At 36.1% G+C, this 24,188-nt stretch overlaps 2 protein-coding genes across 5 annotated transcripts; both read right to left on the reverse strand.

The window, feature by feature from the left end:
* Positions 1-222: 222 nt before the first annotated feature.
* On the reverse strand, positions 223-11,641 carry LOC103723318 (heat stress transcription factor A-1-like). Of its 4 annotated transcripts, XR_003383254.4 has the most exons (5): positions 11,223-11,641; positions 8,128-9,002; positions 7,777-7,883; positions 2,158-2,223; positions 343-637 (listed from the first exon to the last, which is right to left on the reverse strand). XR_003383254.4 is itself a non-coding variant. In XM_008814241.5 (3 exons), exons 1-3 carry the CDS (start codon positions 11,454-11,456, stop codon positions 7,874-7,876), a joined length of 1,119 nt encoding a protein of 372 aa, XP_008812463.1. In that variant the 5' UTR covers positions 11,457-11,641; the 3' UTR covers positions 7,776-7,873. The 4 variants fall into 4 exon arrangements, 1 of the variants encoding a protein (XP_008812463.1); XR_606618.5 differs by lacking the exon at positions 2,158-2,223 and having other exon boundaries at positions 223-637; XR_015972263.2 differs by lacking the exon at positions 2,158-2,223 and having other exon boundaries at positions 223-637; positions 8,031-9,002.
* A 5,117-nt stretch (positions 11,642-16,758) lies between these two features.
* Positions 16,759-23,822, reverse strand: LOC103723519 (translocase of chloroplast 34, chloroplastic-like). The gene is made up of 8 exons (XM_008814489.5): positions 23,625-23,822; positions 23,037-23,147; positions 22,792-22,899; positions 22,562-22,686; positions 21,565-21,829; positions 17,427-17,495; positions 17,172-17,333; positions 16,759-17,068 (listed from the first exon to the last, which is right to left on the reverse strand). Exons 2-8 carry the CDS (start codon positions 23,133-23,135, stop codon positions 16,958-16,960), a joined length of 939 nt encoding a protein of 312 aa, XP_008812711.3. The 5' UTR covers positions 23,136-23,147; positions 23,625-23,822; the 3' UTR covers positions 16,759-16,957.
* Between the last annotated feature and the right edge of the window lie 366 nt (positions 23,823-24,188).

Consider the following 24,188-nt stretch of genomic DNA (forward strand, 5'->3'; position numbering starts at 1 on the left):
GCTGTACAAATATAGCAAGTAGTTATAGTTACATATATCCAAACAACCATCTTCGTTATCTGATATTCAATTACGCCATTTGCAACCGCAAACTGCCCAACTGCAGGCAAAATAAGCAGCCCCTAAATGAATAAATAGAAGAAATATGCATCCTGCCACTATACTTCCATAAAAGAAGCAGAGACACCAGCTATGAGTTGATAGGGTTTATTAGAGTCCTCATACCGAAAATATCAATAAATTAATTAAATGGTGGAGAAAGAATTGGAAGGTATAGAATTTGGATGTGAAGATATAACACAACCCCAACTCTACAGAAAAATTTAAAACTAACAAAAAGAAAGCATCTGAATAAGTTTTTCTTTATACGAGGTTTCATACTCTGACTGCTCTTGTTATTTCTTGAACTCAGTTTTTTCACCAATAACCGGTCAGATGTGATACAGCAGCTTTGCGAGGTAGAATGCTTGGACCCTGCAGGCTCCTTGCGTACGTTGTCGCAGGAGTTGGCATTCATCATGTTTATCATGGATTACATTTCAGTTGAAAGCATCAGTCAGCGTCAACCCTCCACCTTTCTCATCTGGGCTCTGGACCGGCATTGACGCTGTTGCAAGCCTTCACTTCTGACAAAACTCTAAACCATGAAAAAAAAATTTAGTATTATCTGGCCAAATAACACCAAGAACAGAAGCATGCATAGAGCATTTTATGGACGCTATGATTTTCAATTTAAATATGGAAGTTTTTTTTTTGATAGAGAATATGGAAGTTATTCAATCATAAGTTTGCTCCAAGTAAAATGTTGACGGTAGATAAGATAATATAATTTGCTGCATTAATATTTAAGGCAGTAAATTATTCAACCGTTACAGGGAAGTAACTAACTGAAAATTCAGAACTGCTTCTTCACAGAAAAGGGAACCACCACCAATTAAATAACAATGTAAAATGAACTTTTTGATCATGTAAACTCAGTTGATTCCAGGAGCAAAATTTCATTCTTATGTACCAAAGTCCACTTGGCACTTCACACAATCAACAAAGAGGGCATTTCAACCTCATATGATCAGAGAATACCAAATTTGGCTTTCAATGGAAAATGAGTGTATATCAGGTCTTGATTTGTAATTAAGCCTCCAATAACAATCGACTACACGTCAGGCACTAACTTGACGCACTAACTTGACGCCTTCCAGCACCCAATGATAATGATACCTAACAAATTCAACTTTCACTGAACATTTATTACATGTTAAACTATGATTTGGTGCTTCAGAAGTTTCCCTCTGCCTGGTCCAAAGGTTCTAGAGCCCCACTACCTGCAAAAGTCGTCACCTATGCACCTGAAAACCACTTCTATCATCAAACTAACCAGGAGCAGGTGCAAAAATTTCATCAGCATCATGCATTTCAGCTCTCTTAGTCTCTTAACAGGACGTAAGAATGATGATGAATGCAACTTTTGCCAAGTCAGCATGGATTGGTAATAAAATTCAAATTAGAATCATTCGATATACGAGCGACAGAACACTTGCCATACTACTTGATGATATAAAATTTCAATTTACAGGTTATCAACTAAAAAATAAATTTATGTGCTCAACTCTCACAAGACATGGATTTTGATCCAATTTCCTACACAAAAAAAATCACCACCATATTCTTATTAGACCCGAAAGTTAAACCCAAACTTGGATTCAGGATTTTTCCTTAGCTTGGGCTCTATGATAAACTACCCATGTCCAGAATTCCATAGCACACATTTCAGTTGAAAGGTTCAAAGCTAAAAGCTAAGGCAAAGCTACATCAATAAATATATATTTATGAAGCTCTGAATTTTTTTGTTAATATATAATTTATGCTAATTAAGCTAACAAGTTATATGAATTAAATACAAACTAATATATAATCAAGTTAAAAATGAACAACACAGCTCAACATCAGTCCAACTAAGATCTCTGATATTCATTCTGGTTCAAGGCTCAAGCTTCATATTTTGTGTTTGAAGAAGGCTTAACTTGAGTTAAGCTTAGCTAGCCAATAACCAGATTCAGCTTGGTTAGTTCACAAACCAAAACATAATTTTTAAAGAATTTCAGATACACTCAACAAGAGTATAAAAACATATACCTTTCGTTTTTCCATGATACTAACCTGTAAAACGTCTTTTCACATATCACCCTGCCAACTTGTCGGGCTAACTTGCTTTTTTTTTCTCTCCTTTAAAAGGACCAAATGCATATTAAATTAAATAATTTGTGCAAATAATTCACAAGCAATATATGGCCTAGTGATGAGCAGGGAGCTTGCTTTAATAAAAAGAATCTAAAAACTTAGACATCATTTTGAAATAAAACTTTTCTACAGCATAAATTGACAGTGCTACATCATTATTACACAAGATACCATATTCAAGACATGGAGTAGTATATCGCACAATCTAAAACAGACAACATGAATAGCACATTGGTACACAACAATACCAATTCATGAAGAGAATATGCCATTGATGCAGTAGAAGACATGATATATCCACTATCTGATAAATCAGCATCACAAAAAATGATAACACATCTTATGATATGATTACCATAACTCAAAGCATCATACTTCAGCCCTGTTTTATGCCTAGTATAATATGACTAGTTCAAAGTGCCTTACCACCACATGTTTAGTGCATTGTAAGACATTAGCTTCAATACATGATACAATGATTGCATCAATGAATATGATTTCCTCTGTGTCAGTGCATTTAGAATATTGAGTGATGCACTCTATCTATACTTACTATATTGAGGGATCCCTATTATACATCGCATGTCATGGTAGGCACAAATGCATGCTATGACAAATGTACTGCAAAGGCAGTACAACTTGAGGTATGATACATCAAACCAATAAAACAATTACAATACCCATGATGTGGACAATATGCCATTTACGACATTTTATGATTAAAGAAATATGAACTGCACATCTTAGATTTCCAAACATAACTTCAAAATTTTCCTTTCCAAATAGTAATTTAAAACAAAGATTGCAGTCTTTGAAAATAGAAACTTACTCAAGCCTCTAGATAGGCATTAATGAAGTCATCAATTAATAACAATTCCTAAATGTTCTTTTTAGTTTAATATGGGTTTATATTAATTAGACTTTATAAGGAGAAGCTATATTGAAGATTATAGGCAACTATATGAAGGAGAAGAAAGCTTAGAGCAGCACTGCACAGAGAATCTTTGGACAATAATTTTGCCAATGCAAACTTGTAGAATAAGAAACAGCACAGACTAGAATTAACTGGACCTAGGTGATAAAAGTTAATTGGCAATGAAGCGACAAGAGTGAAACACTGGTGAGGCCCAATGGTCCAAGAAGTGTAGCTTCCAAAGCAGCATACATCCACAGCACACAATAAACTCTCCATTTACTATAATCACTAATTTCTAACTCAATCTTCTTAAAAATATTTCTCAACGCTGATACTCCAAAGTGGTAGGAATGGATAGCAAATGTGCCATGTAAAAAGAAAAAGGTAGTTTTTGATGACTTAGATCAGATACTCCCTTAAACTTGAGAGACAATTAGAAAGAAACTTAGCAACCTGGGAGCTGTTTGCAAAGAGAGAGAAGAGGGACACAATGATTATGCACCCACTTGGCTGCTAGCAACTGAAGGTATTAAGTAACTGCAGCTGCAATAAAAATGGAAAGGCGGCAACAGATCACAATCATTTGTAGATATAGTCAATACCACCAACTACCGTCAGCTACTGTAACTTGAATTAGAATGCTTTTCGCTATAGGTCAACCATAGGTCAGGTTGCAGCACTTATGTTGCCTTTAGAAGCTCAGTTACATCTTACATGTGACTGTAACTGCAGCATTGGAAAAGGACCAGCACAGTGACAGGATTGGAGGTAGGCCAGTTACATGTAACAAAAACATTCCAAGGGTTCGAAGTGTCCAAAGCAAAAGGACACAATATGGTGGCAGTCTTAATCTATATCCTTCTCATCCCTGTTTCTCTTTTAACAACAATCTAACTGACATCTGGACTCAGTTTTATCACTACCTTTCCTAAAAGGGAACCCAATTATCACAAACAAAAAATTAAAACATTTCCTTTCACAATCTGTCCAATTGAACACATGAAGGGCTCTTTAAACCTTTCTAAAAATAATGATAGAAATGCAGTAATTATATTATCTTTCTCCTTCAAACATAAAAAGAAACAGAATTTACAGAAAAAAGAAAAATAATTAAATAACTCTCCTTGCTGCCTAAAGAGGCACATGCAAGCGGTCAATAAACCAAAATAGTTCCAAACAAATAAATCACTAGAAAACTTCAACACCCGGTCGCTCTTCCATAGTTCCCTTCTGCACAAACCAAATACATGAACCTTCTAAATAGCAATTTTACATGCACACAAATACGCGCCAGTACGTTCCATATCTCTAAATAGTTTTTTTTTCTTATCTGCTGTATCTTTTAATCAATTTTAACTCAAATTCCATGATATAAACTTTTGGAAACAGAACAACAGCCAAGCCTATATAAGCCACTTCTATAGCAACACTTAATGGCTCCCATAAGATTATTCTTTTTTTCTATAATATAAGATTACTCTTTTTTACTATAATAATTAAATGCAGTGAACAAACGCAGGCCAGATATGGGAATCAGTTGCAAAAAATACAATGATGGAACACATTCATCACACCAAAGGTTTATAACGAGGATTGAGGATAACTGGCACAGCTTATTAACAAATCAACTAAAAAAATACATTTTTTAGGGAAAAAATGGATATTGGATAAGTTTTAGTTGGAACAGCAATCTACAGAGCGACTTTGAAACTTCCACATTAATTAGGAGTGCATTGTTCGCATTGCCGATTTTCCTGTTTTTACAAACATGGAAAAAAGCCAGTTAGTTGTTTTGCTTCCAACTATTTGTAAACAAGAAACATAATTGGTTGTGGTTTTTGCGTGTTTAGTTCCATTGCATAAAATATGGCTGAGGTGACTTGAATGGAGATTGCACTTCAATGGCTCCATTATATATTTCACAGCACAGAAGTTTGTTGTCGATCTCCAAGGCACCCCTACAGGAGCCATAAAATCACACGGACACTTCTTTAGGGGCCATTTATTTGATGAGTTTTACTAAAAAAGGTTTATACAAAACCTTAAATGAATGAGTTTTACAAAAAAAAACTACTCTGGATTTTTTTCATACAAGAGAAAATTTGTTTGCTCAAAAGTGGCAGGTCATGAAACCTGAAAAAAAGCTTTGTGAGACATGGGTCTTCCCATGTTTTTCATAAAACCTATTTTTGCAGAGAATCAAGTTTTATGATTATTTGTTAAAAAAATAACAGACAACAAGAGAGCCCCTTAAAGTGTCAGGCATGACTCCCTTCTCAGTAACATGCACAAACATGCAGACCCAAATTCTAAAACTAAAATCTTAAAAGCAATAAGTCTGTTTTCACACGAACATGAAAAAAATCTCCGGCATACATAATGTGTGTAAATATTATTTTGCTTATCGAGTGAATTCTTTCATTCGTGATTCCAAAACCATATTTCCCCATCATCAGCCTGGGTATGAGACACCCAACAAACCATGTTAACAGGAAGGCCTGTGAATGAATTTCTAACTCTTTAGGCCAAGTCCAGTCAAGGCTTATCTTAAAAGCAACCCACCCCAAACCAAAAAACATTAAATATCTGCACAACATATTTAATTTGCTTAATTATATCATAAATCTCTTTTCTAATTCTCATGGAACCTAAAACCCTGATTTTTCCAATCCTTTTCACCCTCAATCTGAAATACAACACCATCCCCCATTTTCCAATTATATTTCCTTTTCTTGACTATCTTTTCATTAGTGTCTTATCCTCATAACTCAAAACTCAATAATCCGACAATTTTTTCCTTCTTGAGTCAACCTCTTTTTCACTAAATTCTCTGGCCAATTCTCAAAGATTTCTTCAACTTTCTCTAATCTGACAAAGCTTCACCAAAATATTACTAGACCTACACTAACAGATCTACCAAGTCCATATCACTAAATTGTTCTCTTGCTATAATGCACCAATATGTAGATTATATATTCACCCAATCGTAAGCTGACATATACTGCAGATTATCATAGTTGCATGTCGCCTTGAACGAGAAGGTGTTCAAAATTTTCAGTGAGAGTTTCAAATGAGAAGACTGACATCTAGGGGAAAAAATCAAGTTCTGGGGAGTTTAAAGAGAAAAAACAGAGAGAAAAAGGAGATAGAAATAGATTATAATGATTAGGATGGCAAATATAATAAAAAAACACATCAATGGGATAAAGCATGCTGGTTCAGATTCAGATTATATTTTATTGCATATGCCTCTTTGTTTTGCTTGCTTTTGTTTTGCTTTCAACATTTTGAAATAGAATATATATGGTAGCTAGATTTGCTTTCATTTTTGAACTAAGGAATCAAAATAAATATGTTTGATGATTGTGACATCAGTGGTGACACTGACACTGGCGGAGACAATGGGTGTGGTGGTGGTGGCAAGTGGTGGTGGTAGCGAACGATGGTGGAGGGCACTGGTTATGGTGGAGGGAATGTGACGGTATGCCATACTAGTGGTAATGGTGGTAGCAATGAAGGTTGACATGATGGCGGCGGCGGCGTCAAGTGGTGTTGACAGTGAAGGAGGTGGAGAGAAGGGAAGGGATGGGAGGAAGAGGGGTGTGGAATAACCTATTCTGTTGTTTTAGATTCCAAGGATTTTAGAAGCAGAGAATTTTTGCTTCCAAAAATTTTAGAAATTTCAAAAACAACGTTTATAAAAAAAAAAGTGTCTTTACTAAAAATGTTTCATGCCTCGTATTTGTTTTTTTTTTTTTTTTTTTCTGTTTCAAAATCAAAAGACAACAAGGCCCTGGCTAGAATCATGTCATATTCATCAGCAAACATTCCTTCAGACATCCTATTGGCGCATTTTGGATGTTACAGTTTCCTTGTCCCTTGAGGAGATGCAGTACCCCTGTAACAGTTCTACCATTTTATAGCTCAACAGCCAGTGTCTTCATCCTTATTTGTATGTATTGTCAAAGTCGTAAGAATGTTACAACATAACACATTCTTGGAAGGTCCAAATAAAAGATGAAGATGCCACAAAACTAACTCCATCTGATCTCAAAGATAGATACAAGTGAAAAAGTTTGTGCATGGCTTTTAACAAGCATAGCCCTCTCATAATATAACCAAATCCATAATCAAGAGGCATATTCCCCCCATTTGAGGTTGGCTTTATGAAACCTGACCATAAGAACAATTTACTGATTCTATTGACTAAATACACCACAATTTTCAAATAAGAAGTCTGATTTTCTCCATGTGTTTCACTAATTACTATTTAGAAGTGGGAAAAAAAACCATAAATCATGAGTATGACTTAGTGCATTTACAACAAAATTTTAGTTCTATAGTACTGGATCTCTAGAACTACATTAGTCTAGTGATGGTCTTATTGTAGCATATAATCTTCATTAATACCCTAGACTGGTGAAATGGGGTATGTTATTGATTACCACACATACAGGGCATGTAACAACATAACAACTTTTTAAGGAAAAAAATACTCAGATAAATATTACCATATAATGAATATGTATGTCAAAAAACAGATCATCAAAAAAAAAAAGACAAACAAAGTCTAATCATATGTAATTATACACATGTCAAAAGCTTTGCATATTTGGCCTTACACCAACATCTGTCTTTCCATGGTAACCAGTTTATCCACCAGCACATGAGCACTATCAATCCCTCTACCATATCTTCTTCAGTCATCTCGCTTTCATATTACGAAATGCTGAAAAGCCAACAGAGAAAACTTGGTCTGAGATTTAATACTTCGGTAAAACAAACTTTTAAAATTTTGTAATAGAAAGATTTCAAAAAAGCAAAATCACAGCCTTATTATTAATAACCAAACAAAGTGAAGGCACATGTAACACACTTATTTGAAACCCCAAAGGGAAGGATGGAGGGAGAAAGGGATGTATATATTCCAGGAGATGGTCTACATTCTTGAATCTGGAGTCTACTGAACTTACTTTTGCCTGTCATCTTTTGCAGATGCTTGATGATTCCCTCCAATCTGTTCACTCGAAAGAACCATGTTTTGTGATGTTTCCATCTGAAATTCTTGTTCTGGTAAAACATAATCCCACATAAAATCTGAAACCTCTGGGGACCAAGGCTCAATCTGGCCATCATTCTCTGATATTGGGCTGGCTAAAAGTTGTTCAAAATATTCTGACAGAGGAAGATCCCCCACTGGTGGCAAAGAGTTAGCCCCAAGTGACATGACATCCACATTTGTGCACAAATCATTGACTCCATTAGAGATGGGCTGTAAATTGGGTGACACATCGGCATTTGGTACCGGTGACATAGATGGCCTCAAGGTTTCCGGCACAAAAGGCTGGTATCTGATAATCTGCCCATCAGATGAAGCCTGGGAACCACCAACAACACCCTGTTCCAGGGCAGGCAGCCTTCTTTTTTTATTTGCCTCAGTCCACCTAGTATTCCCACTCTGCTGCATTAGCTGGGCCAAAAATCCAGGACTCTTGACTACCATGGCCAGAAAAGACATCATTTGTTGCTGGTGCTGTTCCATACCTTGTATACGTTGTCTCAAAATATGAAGTTCATGGTCAGTGTTTTGCTGATGCTGCCTGAGTTTAACCAGCTCCTGCATGAGAACATTCTTGTCCCTCTTAAGCATTTCAATTTCTTCCTTTGGCCCAAATTTTCCAACCTCAACGCATGCATTTACAGATGAATTTCTCCCTTCCGACTGATGCTGTTGAGCAGAATTATGGATAGGCTTCTTCCTTGTAATAGTCTTCAGCAAATCCTTCTGGCCCCTCAGAAATCCCTCATTTGCAAACTCATATCTATCAGGATCGACCTTTCGGAAACCCTGTTAACAGAAATGTTATCATTTATACAACACAATAGAACAATAAGTTTATAAAAGCCCTTGCAACCTAACTGACTAAAAATAACATAAACATCAAGATACTGACTGTCAACTCATAATCCATTGAAGTTGAACCAAAAAGCCGCAATTCAAATTACCTAAATAGGCGATTGCTTATGAAAATGAATTCCCATGGAATCCTAAAAGACAGATAACAGTCCACACAATCCACAGTGAACATGGTGGTTTACAACATTTGCAACAGTTTCTTATTTCAATATAGCTTTAACAGTGTACAAGATTGACCGAGATTGGATATTACTCTTTCCACATGAACCAAGATTGAGCCCATTCTAATCTTTATTCCTTTCCTGTTCAATTTCTCTCCTTTCACAATTCACTTACTATCAACAATCCATATACATAAAAAGAGAAAAATCACAATCATCAAACAACAAACACTAAGAGCTGGCCAAAATGTTTCTTGCCATCATTTTCTCGTAACCTTCATCACATCATTATTCATTCCCACAACAGGTTGCATCTTGCTGCAACTAGCACATTAATGTTCAACAAAATTTAATCATATTCATTTCAATGTTTGAGCTGACTTTTACAGCTAGATGTTGCCTAACACAAACCATCTTCCTGTTGTCATCCACATATGCAGATGGAATCAGCATTCAGCAATTTTTAGAAAACAACACTAGTTTTCATGCCCATAATAATTGTAAATACCAATACTTGGGCTAAAGGAAATGTCACAGCTAGTGCCCATACTCGCATACAATTATTTCCTTTACAATTCTTGCAGTATTACTTAAATATCTATCTCATTTCTATATGCTTATTAGTATATAAATGCATATAAAGGTTACTGATTGACACTAAAATATCACCAGTGCAAAAAAGTCTTTGGGCCTTTGGCCCCTTAACGGACTTCAGCTTCCAGACAGATCCCTAGCCCAGCTCAACAAATAGACTAGCACAGCTGGATACAGGACACCATCTGAAAAACCCTTTAGGAAGAGGCATCTATGCACAAATATGAGAAGAAATGAAGCCTTTATCAGCCATTTCATGCAATATTGATTCTTATGAGGGCACTTACATCTCTTATGAAAGTTTATAATTAAATGTTATGTTTCATAAGTTGTCACTTGCTAATCCACAATGACAAGGGAACATGTTCAGTATTGCACAGTGTGAGAGTATCTTGATCATCAAATGAGCCTGAATGAGATCAAATAGTCTTATCATAATCTTTAATTTGTGTACCATCAAATCCATCCTTTATCACAGAATAATATCATATTGCGAACAAGCAAGGTCATAAACAGCATCACAAATAGACCGTATACACCGAAAAGTAACAAAGACTAACAACCTAGTGATATACTCATTTAGGAAATGTCACTTGACACAAAATAGCAGCATCCTGAATCTACAGCACAACAAAATTTAGACCTCTCCAAATTTTCCACCAGTCATTAGGTGAACCCAGTTGTCTCTTCTGACAAAATTTTAAATTTTTATCTTGCATATATAATTCTGTGTCAGGGAAATGAGCTTAGAAGGATACCTCAATAACCATAAGAGGTTTCAGAAGAAGAGGAAAAAACCTAAATAATATATGGACATTTCTAAAAGAATTTAAAAAAAGTCAACTTGGATAGAAGTTAATCAAGATTCACAAAGCTAACAGTTGAATCAACTAGATCAGATTATCGGTAATCAATAGTGGCGAAAGATATCAATAAGCATCAGACATGACCCTTCTTGCAAAATCCTCGCTCTGCAATTCAACTAACCTTAACTTTGATGGTTATGCGCATGTGCACATGCTCATGCTCATAAACGGAATTGTAATCCTTGCAAAACCAACACTTAAATCAAGAAGATAGTTCTTTTTTCCTTTTCTTTCTTATTTCATAACAGTATGTTCAACTTTAGATTCTTGAAAAAGAAAAGCATCAATCATGTTTCCATCTAATCAAATCCTTAACCGAGCAAGAAACTCCTCTGCACGGAATTCAACCAACCTCGACTGTGCACTTCATCAACAAAAACATCACAAGCAAAGAAAACATCAGAATCCATCCGGTCGCAAGACTAAACCGATCCAACTCATAAAAATCCCCAAAAATAATAATAATAATAATAAAAAGATAAAAGAGCAACCGATCACGTCTATTAGGAGGAGAAAGGGAAGAGCCTCACGTAGGTGTTGAGCTGGCGGACGAAGCTAGAGAGGTTGCTGTGTTTGAAGTACTTGGGGAGGAGGTCCCGGCAGAATGATGCCGGGTCCCAGATCACGAAGCTGTTGTTGGTCTCGCCCCAGGACACCGTCCCGTCCGTCTGCCGGTCGTCCACCATCTCGTAGCACTTGCTCAAGAACGGCGGTACGACCGGTACCAGCGAGCTCCCGCCCCCCCCGCCCTTTTCGACCTCCATTTCCGCTCTCCTGAGGAAGAAGGGATCGGAGGAGCGAGGGCTTAGCTTCGATTGGATTCGACGAGAAGGACAAACCCTAATCGGCCAACCCTAGATGGGAGAGAGGAGAGAGAGGGGAGAGGAGATCGACGAGTTGGGGGAAGAGCGTTCGCTAGTAGCCTGGGACTGGTTAAAGTTCGCCGAACGAGAGTGGCTTACCCGCTGCGCCTTAAATGCCTTCCTCAGAGGTGGGACCCACCCAATTTCCAAGCTCTACTGGGTCCCACCTGATCTACTGGAGACGGCGACGAGGGGCAATCCTGGCTTGCACGACTATTGATGCAGAGGAATCTGGTCTATTTTCTTTTCCAAATCTAATTTGGCCTGCATCTTATCCATGCTACAATAGTCAATTAAAGATGACGATATTTGACTAAATAAAAAGATATTTTTATTTCGTTTTACTGCTACATCGCAACAAAGTTAATTAGTTTCTATTTAATTTCTGCTTATAATTTCAACTTTGTTGAGCCCTTTGGTGAAGTGACCTCATCCTGGTTCTCAGTTGAGCGTATCTTTCATTAAAATCTGAGGAATTATAAAATATTCTCTTTGTATGTCTGTGTGCACGCTAATGAGATATTCTCATGTTGGAAAATAGGAGGCTTAAATCATAGTCATTCACAGGCATGAGAGAAAAGATGAAACTAAACTGTTAGACATACAAATACTGTATACCATATACATATGTACAAAAATATACATATACATACATATACATATATATATATATATATATATAGAGAGAGAGAGAGAGAGAGAGACTAGGCTCCAGTGAACCAAATTTAAAGCTAGATCCAATCATATGATCAAAACACGGAAGTACGATAATGATAGGCCAAACTATTGAATGTAGTAGATCATATCTACCCACACATAAACAAAAATTCATGCATTTTGGGAGTACCTTGCTGTGTATTAAATAATGATGCTTATTTGTCACCACTGGATACATAGGCAAGATTTCTCCAAGATACATGATTTTTAGTTTGCAGACAGTTTGTCTTTTTATTTAACCTAACCCGATCTAGCTCCAAATCAGGTCAATAGGAATGTGCTCTTCCTCCCTTCCACTTTTTGCATTTATGTATGTGTGTACTTATATATCCGTATGTATGCATGATGTATATGTGTATGTATATGTATTTATACATATACCCATATGTTTATATACATACATATATACACACATGCATATATGCAAATATATGTATGTATGTATGTATGTATACACATATATGGTATGTATTTATGTATGTATGTGTATGTATATATTTTTTATCCAAATCACTTTATACATGGAAAGTAAACTCACAGCGAAAATCTCTATATTTTTACTTGTCTCCTAATTTGACTATCCATGTGAATGGGTTCTGGCTCTCTCTCTCCCCCATTCATTTCCTTTTTCTTCTCTCAGAAATTCTCAATCTGAAATCGCGAATTACACATACAGCACATGCATAATCTTCCCAGAAAAATAATCAAGAAAATATCAAAAAAAATCTAATCGATCATGAAAATTTTAGGAGGGGAAGAGGGTCTTACATAGGTATTTAGTTGGCGTACAAAGCTAAGGAAATTGTTGTGCTTGAAATATTTGGGGAGGACATCCTGACAAAACGAGATTTTGTCCCAGATCACGAGGGTATTGTTAGTCTTACCCCAAGACACTATTTGGTCTGTCAATGGATCATCCACCATCTCATAGCATTTGCTGAGAAAAGGCGAGACAATAGTGTCGATCGATATCTCACATTTTCCTTTACCAGCTTCCATTGCTCTTTTTTAGAAGAAAGGAAGGACAAGAATTGTAGAGGGTGACAGATTGGATCGAGGGCGAGGAGACACACTAACCCTAGCCGTAATTTTTGAGGTGGAAGAAAAGAAGACGGGGGGAGAAAATAATGAGGAGGATCTAAGAAACAAAGGATAGGATTTCTTTCCCCTCTGATATAAACACATTTTAATTACATGCTATATTTAGATGTCAAATCCATTTGAGCGCCCCAGGTAATAGTATGTCCATTGGTTCGAGCGCCCCAAGTAATAGTATGTCCATTGGTTCGAGCCCAAAGCTCGTTAGAGACACTAGGGTAGCATTTGATTTGGGAATAAGACTAGTATATGGCTTGAAATAAACATTATACTTATCAAACCATCATATTTAAAAAGCTAGCATGAATAAAAAATATAATGCCAATCATTCTTCATTCATATATATATATATATATATATATATATATATATATATATATATATATATATATATATATATATATATGTATGTATGTATATATATATATGTATGTATGTATGTATTTATGTATGTATGTATGTATTATGGCTTGAAATATGCACTATACTTATCAAACCACCATATTTAAAAGGCTAGCATGAATAAAAAATATTATGCCAATCATTCTTTATTCATATATATGTGTGTGTGTGTGTGTGTGTATATGTATGTATATGTATGAATGTATATGTATGTATGTATGTATGGATATATAACTATTCCAAGTGGAAGATATCATAAATTATTGTTGGCATAAAGCCATTTATGCATACATTTTGATGGACAAAGGGCAATCTTAGAAAAAAAATATTTTAGAAATTGCAGCTAAATTAAAATAGGTATAATTGGTTATATAACTATTTCTAAAGGAATAAGTTTTTTCTTTATTCCCAAACCAAATGCAGTCTAAACTACAAAAGTGAGCTTTAAAATTCTAAATAAAACCCTTGTCTCCTAACAGTTTTGCACGTACACCCTACTAAACAAGGCTTTATAATGGCCCTCCCATTATGAGCCTCTATATATTGGTCACAAAGAGCTGATTTTTTTTGAGGTGAAAATAACCATTGCGCCTCTTGTTTCCTTTGTTTAGATATTGCCAAAGTTATGAACAGTTCCTTTTATTTAGACAAATGAATAATTTTTTATTTATAAAAATAGACAAATGAAAGTGATGCCAATTGGTATCTAAGGGCAAATTATGCATGTTAAACATTACAGCTTGAGAGACATGAATAGTGTATTTCATCATTCTGATGGCAACATAATGATGATGATGTCGCCGCAAGCACAATTTGTTGGTGGACAACAAATAACGATATGTGATATATATTTGCAACATAGAAGTTTATATATCAAAATCAACATTAAAATCTTTTTGCTAGCCTCTGCGTTACCTAATCTTCCTTATTATGTAAACTAGCTGCTCAGGTGGTTTTACAACCACACTTATGACGGTCTAAAGTAGTTGATGCTATAAACTCAATGGATCTTGACTGGCTTATAAAAAACCAAGAAATGCTTCCATTATATAGCATAAAATTAATTTGTAGGCATGGGTCCAAAATGCAGAATCACTTTCAATGGTTCGTGGGCGTTGGAATTAATCTAGATGCCTATATACTGATCCATGGATTACTTCACTTCTTTTGAGCCAATGGCCTACATATTTAAATGTTGATGCTGATTTATCAAATCTGAAGGTGGTTGATCATTATAACTACTGAAAGGAACTGGGGATTTGCATCTATTAGCCCCATTTTTCAACACTAAGATGATGGACCAAATAACCCATATTCCTTTGGCAAAGGGAACTTGGTCTGATCAGTTAAGCTCGGAATCTATCAGATCTAATAATAATTTATTTGAGCGAGATGTATTACTTGGTTGATCACAAGCACACAGCCCTATTTGATGCCCAGTTCCAGTGGATCTGAAAATTGCAAGGTGCCAATGAGGATATGTTTTTTTCTGATGGAAACAGGCTTAGTTAAGGCTTTCATGCAAATCCTTGCTTCATGAAAGAGGTATTCTTTCTAATCAGCACATATCATGCGATCTTTGTCCACAATCGATTGAGCATCCACAGCATCTTATTATTCAGTATCCCTTTGCAATAAATCGTTGGTTTTTTACCTTCATCTTTGTCAGCTTTGATCTCTTTTTTGGCTAAAGCAAAGGTGAAGATGTCAAGGCTAGCCATGCTTATATGGTTTGGCTCCTCTGGTTTGCTAGAAATCAAAGAGTTTTTCATTCATAAAATGTCAGCCCAAATAATCTGTTCAGAATGCTATATGTATTTTATATGGACATGTTTACGAATCTGCTAGACACCCTTATTACTAGTCAAGGAATAGAGTCATTTGCTGGGTGGTCGGAGTATTAAAGGTGAACTTTGATGGGGCAAAAGAGGAGACACAGATACTTTGGCTTGTGTATTAAAGGTGAACTTTGATGGGGCAAAAGAGGAGACACAGATACTTTGGCTTGTGTTATTAGAGATCATGTTGGTAATCTAATCATGGCAGCCGGAAGACAACTATCCTCTTCATCTTCTGTTCTTCTTGTTGAACTAATGGGAGCTTGGATGGGACTATTTTATACTGTAGAAGTCTGCCATGCTACACAAGTATGGTTAGAAAGGGGACTCTAGCACTATTATTACATGGATTTCTCATTCTTCTACATGCAGGTTATCAATGGACCCTCTATGCAGTGATCTAGAATGCATATGGTGTGGGATACTTGAGACTTTAGCTGGTTGTTATTTATTTTGGCACATAAATTGTGATATTTGAGAACTTTGAAAGCGTCTGCGAGGAGTTGAAATTTGCTCTCGTTAGGTTGACCAATCTTCATTTATGATTGAAGTGATGAGAAGGCTTTCTGAAAGAAGTCAAGATAGGACTGATACTTCTGCAAATGCACTATAATATTATGAGCTTTATAATAGTAAAAATCAACAAACAACCTACAGAGTTGAGGAAATCTTTCTTTGTTAACCTATTTTTTTTTAAAAAAATAGAGCTTTCTCGTCTTATTTGCGCTGTCTAACCAACTCAACCAACAAGAGAGAGGCTACAATCATTACGATTGCACTAACAGTTCTCTATTTTGATTATGATGCATCCTCTTATCATTTTACCTACCTTAGAAATATTTAAAAGGAGAGAAGTTTAAGAACACCTTTCAACATATGAGGACTGTCATCACTCACAATGCACCACATTTGAGAGCATGGCAAGACGATGTTAGGGGTTATTTTCCTATAAGGCAATTGGCCTAAATGGTCTTGGCTTAACAAAAATGACTCCTGAAGCACAAGACAAAGTTTTTCTCATTTCTTCCAAAAGAACTGGCAATTTATGCTCTCTCCTTTGTTCCAAGAGACAAGAAGAAAGAGCCCGAGTAACAGAACAGAAATGCACTTAGAAGTGGAAGGTTATAACAATTGAGAGACCATCGAACTATGATGCTGCAAAACAATAGTATTAGAATTATCCTCATCAAGAAAATCTTCACCGGCCGCCCAACTTAGATACTCCTATAAACCCAGTTAATGGCACATCAAGGTGTGAGAACAGCAGCAGAAAAAAAAAGGGAAAAGAACTGATGCAAAGCCCAAAAAGGTAAAGGAAAAAAACAAGCGTAACAAGATTTAAAACTTCTAGAATGTCCGGTTTGCCAAGCCCATGTCACGTAGCTCCCAAAGAGGTTTGCTTTCTTTTGCAATGTCCTGCTTTATGGCTTTTTGGATCCCTTTGACCACAAAAAAAAACTGAAACATAGCAGAAATCAGGGAAAATAGTAGATGAGTTCATTTCTGCAAGAGAAATTCTGTGTCTCAGATTTGCATGGTTTAATGCAAGATGGAAGCTGACCTGGAAAGCCAAGATGAGAGGTATGAAGAACTTTCCTCTCTCATTTGGGTTGGGGCCCTCAATCAACTTCTGGTCCACCGCAATCGGTTTGCTCCCATTTGAGATAACAACTGTTATTACTTCCACCAAGTTCGGGATCCATGCAGTACCATCAGGAAGAATCTGTTTACAAAGTACAATACTTTAAATGACCGAGACAAACTCAACTTGAAAGAGATGTAGAAGCAGCAAGAAGAGGGAAGGAATTGGACATGCCTTTTCCCCATTGTCATTAGTCCTGCATCTCCCATTATTCTCGACCAAAACCACAGGAGTGGCAGATTCCTAACATAGGCAAAAGATAAGGGTCATCATCATATAATCAGCCAGAGTATGGGCCTTGGCACAATGGTAAGTTTGATCCATTGTGACCTGAATGTCACAGGTTTGAAACAAGAAAGTAGCTGGAGGTAAGGTTGGATATGTCTGACCCTCCCCCAGATCCCGCAATAGCAGGAGCCTCATGCATTGGGATGTCCTTTTTCTTATTGTATAATCAAGCCCCAACTTTTATTTGAAACTAGTTTATTGTGGAATCTTTTAAAAACTGTAGTACAGCTCATACGTCATGCACAAAACATCAACAAATTCAAGTAAATGAACTACCAATTTTGTTCGAGGATGTAGAATTTTGATATCAAACACATGATACTTCAAAAAACCCTTAATGCCAACTAACCAATATCAATATAAATCTTTGAGCTAAGCTCAATGTATAAAATGGACTGAATAAAATACCTTTATTAGTACAGACATATGAGATTTCTGCGGTTTAGACATGGATGAAGGAACCAAACTTGAGAGATGAAGCAGCTGTTCAGACATGATAAGCACTAATTTGCCATCTTACTGAGGAAAAAGGTATTTATAAATTGAATGAAACTTCACTGGATGGTTGACTAACACATCAAAATTTTCCAATGGACTTTTTCATGACGAAAATTGGCCACTGGCATGATTATTCCATAAAGAATTGGTGGCACTTTCGATTCTTTAACAATTTAGGGATCATGCAACCATTTTCGCACCCTTGTCCTACTGGAGAAGCTTATCACCAATTGTCAATAAGTGTTATACACGCTACAATTACAAGACAATTAAAAGTTCAATGATGCTGTTATTAGATAGCATGTTTGGAGCAAGCAACCATATACTGAAATATCATTGACCAGATTCAGTGTTGTTGAAAACAGAGAGTCTAAAGAAAACGAATTCAAGATATCATTACAAAGCTTAGCCCCCAAATCACTTAATAACCTTTTCAACAAATGAATTAAGGATGAGTTTGAAGAGTTCCCTACTGCCAGCTAAATGATGTACATATATAGATAAATATGAATGCAGACAAGGATAAAGGTAGCGTACAATAGAATGCCCCCAACATCAGTTGTATCCCACAATGTTGGGGATCCAAATGGGAGGGTCTGGCATAACCATCTGGCAGGGATGGATCATGTTGTTCAGGCTCAAATATTTCTCATACCAAGCGTGAATTTAACTTGATTAATCAAGGCTGACTCAGCCTGATAATCAACTTTAGAACCTCAATTATCTTCCTTGTAAAGATACCAATCAGGTTGTAACGGGCTTTTATCAGGCTGAAAGATGATATTACCATTGGTCAAAAAAAGTCCATAACTTGTAATATGAGGCAACATAATGGTTTGCATCTATAAATAACATTATACATCAGATCACTTGCAACACTGCATTGCTTTCATAAAAATATCACATGGTCCATTATTCACCTTTCATACAGTTATCTTCTATATGTATCAATATAAGTCCTTCAAAGCAAAGATCTGGAATTGCACAAGAAGTTGCCAGTATGAGACAAATATATAGTTCACAAAAAGGTGCAGAAGATTACCTGATGATTCCTTAGTTGCATGCACATAAGTCAGCCAAAAGGCATCTTAATGGCCATCTCAAAAATGGGTTTATTTCAAGTTGCAACTGTTAAGAGTGCAACGACTAAATGCTAGAAAGAAATGAAACATTGATACAAGAATGCAACCTTGGGTTCAAATATTTTCCTGATTAAAAAATCATGGCTTTTACATGGGAAAGAAGAATAATAACCAAAAGATGGGGTGAGTCATGTGATGAGGAAGAGTTGGCAAGTATACAGATCATGAGGAAAATGTTATTAAGCATAATCTTCAAAAATGAAAAATGTTATTAAACATAATCTTCAAAAATGAAAGAAACACTTTTTCGTGATAAGTGATAACAGGAAGAAAAATATGCTTCTTGACCTAGTTGGGCAGCGCAAACAATAATTAGGACTGGAAAGAAGGTGCTTACGATGCAAATGAAGAAAGGAAGAAAAAAAAATAAGACACAAATATCAACTTTCTGGTGGAATGGTGAGGCAGAAGATTCAATCAAGAATAGGAGGACCTACTTTATATCGTAGCAAAGTTCAATTAAGATAAGGTTTTTAAAGAATATAAAGAGGTTAAGAAAGTTTCACAAAAATAAATTCAAGATGCAGATTATGGTATCTTATATGATAAGTTGAGATATAAAAAAGAGAGTAAAACATGAATAATTAGCTCAGTAGACACTGGAACTAGATATACTAACAACTTTTAGATTTATTAAAAGTAGAGATAATAGGATTTTGGTGAACAACGGGTCATTAAAAAAGGTATATTATATCCACAAGTGCTGAATGAGCACGCTACTTCAGAAGTGGCACTGTATGGGAATTGCTAGACTCTTCTTCATCAATTTCAAAAAATGGCATTGAGATCACAGTGACAGGGATGTAAAAGCTATGGCATTGGGGCCAGATGAGATATCAATTGATTTCCCAGTCGCTTAGTCAGAATTCTAAAAAATAATAAAATGTTAAATAATTAAGTATTCTGTAGCCATCAATAAGAGCAAACTTCCGTGCATTATTATACCCATCAATAAAGTTATGTGCCAAGGTGGTAGAATAAACATGTTGAAAAAAGGGAACAATCGCATAGCATCAACATGGTTCGATTTTCCTAGTGAAAAAAGGGGATAAATTCAGAAGGTCAATTGCAAGAACATGTTACTTGCTTACTCGGAGTCGGGAAAATTATGGATAAATTTGATGGTCAAAGGCTTCTGATTATCCTGAGCGCCAAAAGATGTTATTTGATGGTCATTGGATAAGATAATTACTCATTGAACTGACAAGCATTTTGGGACACTGACAAGCATTTCGACTAAATGTGCTGTACAGGTCAATTTCCAGCCTTTATCTCTTTGTGCTATTAACATTTAGCTGTGTATGCTAGTTATTGATGATGATGTGATTGAGAAAAGAGCTAGGCCTAAAAAAACATGAAGGAAAACCTTCTTAGTAATAAGAGCCTAAAAATCAAAAGGAAAACAAAATATATGGAAACAAACGAGGCCCAAGATAAACCACAAATCTTCAAATAACATGGTTTGATTATTTTCATTTTATTGAATATGCTAATAAGAATGTCATCATAGATGAAGATATATTTTTTAAAAAAAAAACCTTAATATAGGTGGATAGAAGTGACAGGGACTCCTTGTTATTTCATCCATCTCAACCTTTGAAGAACCTCAATACCCTTGAACTTCAGAGAACTCCAAGGTCTAAAACTAAATCTTCCAAAACCAACAGGTGGCAAAGGATTTCCTTCTGGTAAAAAGTGATGCAACATTGTTGCACATTTTGCACAAGTATATTACTGGAGAAACTGGAATTGCACCAATTTTAGGAAGTGATAGAGAACCGGTTGAGATGGTATGCATGTTAATGAAAATCCAATCAAGTACCAATAAGTAGAGGTACTAGGATCTATTTGCAACGGTCAACAAAAAGGAGAGAAAGAATTATGCTACAGAGATAAAGATTGTAAAAATAGCTTGAAAAAGCTAAGAACAACATCGGAGGGAGCCCTTCATAGGAATAGTTAAGCAAGCAAAGTTTTATATTTATGGTTATAGTTTAAGCACTAGAAGTTCATTGTGTGCCAACCAAATCACAATTTATTTTATCAATACAATTTACAGAATATATCTCCAGTCAAAAAACATATCCTCATGTTATATAATATAAGTATGAATTAACAGAAAACAGCATAAAATGTTTCTATAGCAAAACTAGATAGCAAGACTCATAAATGCCCAAACCCAGGGCACATTCAAAACATATGCAAACTGTAATACATCCATCAGAAGAATAAGACAGGTTCCATGTGATGTATGATAAACATTTCCAGTTATGAAAGGAAGCTGCAAAGTGTAATCAAATAACATATTGCAGGCTGGTAGCACAAAGCAACATCATACTGAAGAATACATCCAAGATGAACATACAAGATGAAGATTTTCATACCTCGAACTCTTGTTTCTTAATACGTGCACCCAAGCGGATGAATTTTAAAAGTGCTTCTGATCGTTTGGCAAAGAAATCATCATAATTCATTCCATCTGGTGGTGACAGCTGAGCATGAGTCAATACAACCAAAGCTCTTTGCCATATTCGTTTACCAAATGTATCTGTTATGGCTTTAATAACCTGTCTATCCAAACTATCCACCCTATACGCATCTAACCGGTCCACGTACAGAAGAACATCGATAGTCTTGTTCAAAAGAAACCTGGCATAATATTGGAGTTCATATTGCTTCAAAGTTCAAACTATATAAAATTATATGACATAAACAAGCAGCCTAAGCATAGCAAAAAAAAAAAAAGGAATCAGAGAAGAACCCTATTTATCGCATGAAGCAAACTACAATAAGAAAATCAGAGAGCACTTTAGCAGGAGGGAAATAAATAATCTAATTACTAAAGGCTTCCAATTTTTTTCCTCTCAGATATTAGGCAAGAGGTAGTAGTTTCTCCACTTCATGTTTCTGTCCTGTCTTTCCAGTATATCACCAGAAATCCATGGTGACTAATCAAATGGATATGAGGTTGACCATAACTCCAGCATTATCTTGTTCAATCACCAGAAATTGATGAGTATGACTGACCTGGCTAGACAGTGGGTGATTTAACTCGAAGGATCAGATGAAAACATGAACTGGAGAAGATATAAATTCTAAGGAAACAGACTACAGATAATCAAGTACAGATGTTTTTGGAAATATCACCTTGTAAAAAGTTTCTAGGAGCTATCATCACGTTAAGGGGATATCCTTTTAGCAGTTATATTGCAATCCCCTGTACATAAAATTGAATATGCCCTACCCAACCAACATTTTGTTTAATCTAATCACACATAACCTGGTTTACTTATAAAGTCCGCATTACTACATCTGGCCATGATTTGTCATCTTACAGATAGATTGATGGACTACAACTTATAATTCTTCTTTGACACCCACCGTTTTATGATTTCAAGAGTCTGTTCATTGACGTATCCACCTTCCACAAGTCCTGGAGTGTCAATGATGTTCAAAGTGAGCCCTGCTCGCGTGCGTGAGCACATCATTGGTCGCAATCCTTCTGACTGCAACAGCAACAACATATCAAGGAAAACACAAACACTATTAACCCATCATCATCAGAGACAATTAACACCCAAAATTGACTACTCGGGAGTTGAACAACAAACCTGGAAAGCACTGACAGCAGCCACTCTCTCCCCTATTATGGAGTTCACGGTGGACGACTTCCCGACACCGCCCTTACCCATCACCAGAATCGTCAATGTACTCACATCCTTGAAGGAACCATATGTAAAAATAAATAAATAAATAAATAGATAAATAATACGCTAAAAAAAGGATAGGAAACAATTATTGAGAAGGCAATAGATAGTGCATTGCGACAAGATCTTGTGAAGAAGAATGCAGAGACCTCTTGCTTCAGCTTCCCCAGCAATTCATGCAACTTGCTCTGTGTGGCAGCCGGAAACTGCTGGATTCCGAACCACTCGCGAGCTAATTGGGATGCCATACTGTTGAACTCCTATAAACAAAGATAAGATAAAGAATTTAATTTTTTTGAAACAAGAAAATATTACAGATCCTGTGAGTTCCCAGAAAAGAGAAAGTAGAAAAAGAAAGAAGTGCTATTGATTCATAATTTAACGATCCCAGAAGGAGAAAGAAATAGAAAAATCGCCAATTAGCGAGATGTTAAAACGCAGTTTACATAATCTTGAACGGTACTCGACGACTATTGGATGCAAAGAAATACATAAATCCATCTAGGTTATGAACTCTGAATAAAAATTAGAACTCTTCTTGCATAAAATCCCCGCAACATCTTATTAAAAAAATAGAGCAAGGTTGGATGATTATTAGGTTTTCACCGCTTAAAACCCCTAAATTTATGCACTGCTTTGTCAAATTTTTGAATAAAAATCAGATCTTTTTGCATGAAATCGCCATAAAATTGTGTGAAGGAGATAAGAATGTAGAGTTTTAGCGCTCGAGATCTTACCTGAGAGTAGAGGAGGCCGGTCTAAAACACCCCCGGTGGTAGGAATTCGAAGAGAAGGGCTCCGGAATCCAATCCAAAACCCTAGTGGGAGGGTTTTGGAGGCTTTCGGAGATAAGTGACTCCGAGAGGGTTTAGGCGGAGAAATAGAAAGGAACCAAAAAGAAGGGGGGGGTTATTACTGAATTCCTCACCGCCGGCGAGGAAGTGGCGTTGGCTTTTTGAGGTGATTTATTACTGTGCATTTGGCACGTGCGGTTCACGTGGCTAAGATAAACTAAAACAGGAAACAGACAGTGTGTTCCAACAAATCTCTTGCCGTAGATAATACAGCTAAAAATTCTTATTCCTGGTCTGGGGATAAAACTACCGCAAGAGTAGGGGTGAAATGGATTTCTCGTTACAGCCTGGAAAGGTGGTTAACCCTTTACACTTTCTGTACACCATTTGTCATTATTCTCGTTATAACCACAGAAAATAGTATTTGTTGCACCCAAATAAACTTTTGTGTTATCCCTCATTCACAGGGATATCCAAGAATAGGGATAGCTAGCTATCCCCTCATTT

This window comes from Phoenix dactylifera, chromosome 12, assembly GCF_051530095.1.
Source record: "Phoenix dactylifera cultivar Ajwa chromosome 12, Ajwa_hap1_PhDact_Kaust_v1.1, whole genome shotgun sequence".
Classification (NCBI taxonomy): domain Eukaryota; kingdom Viridiplantae; phylum Streptophyta; class Magnoliopsida; order Arecales; family Arecaceae; genus Phoenix; species Phoenix dactylifera.

Excerpts from the sequence above, each read along its gene's own strand:
- LOC103723318 (XM_008814241.5), bottom strand. The coding sequence starts at position 11,456 with ATGGAGGTCGAAAAGGGCGGGGGGGGCGGGAGCTCGCTGGTACCGGTC. Across the intron at positions 9,003-11,222 it reads TCCGCCAGCTCAACACCTAC|GGTTTCCGAAAGGTCGATCC; the intron begins GTGAGGCTCTTC and ends TTCTGTTAACAG.
- LOC103723519 (XM_008814489.5), bottom strand. The coding sequence starts at position 23,135 with ATGGCATCCCAATTAGCTCGCGAGTGGTTCGGAATCCAGCAGTTTCCG. Across the intron at positions 21,830-22,561 it reads ACTCTTGAAATCATAAAACG|GTTTCTTTTGAACAAGACTA; the intron begins GTGGGTGTCAAA and ends ATATTATGCCAG. Across the intron at positions 17,069-17,171 it reads CTCTCATCTTGGCTTTCCAG|TTTTTTTTTGTGGTCAAAGG; the intron begins GTCAGCTTCCAT and ends GCTATGTTTCAG.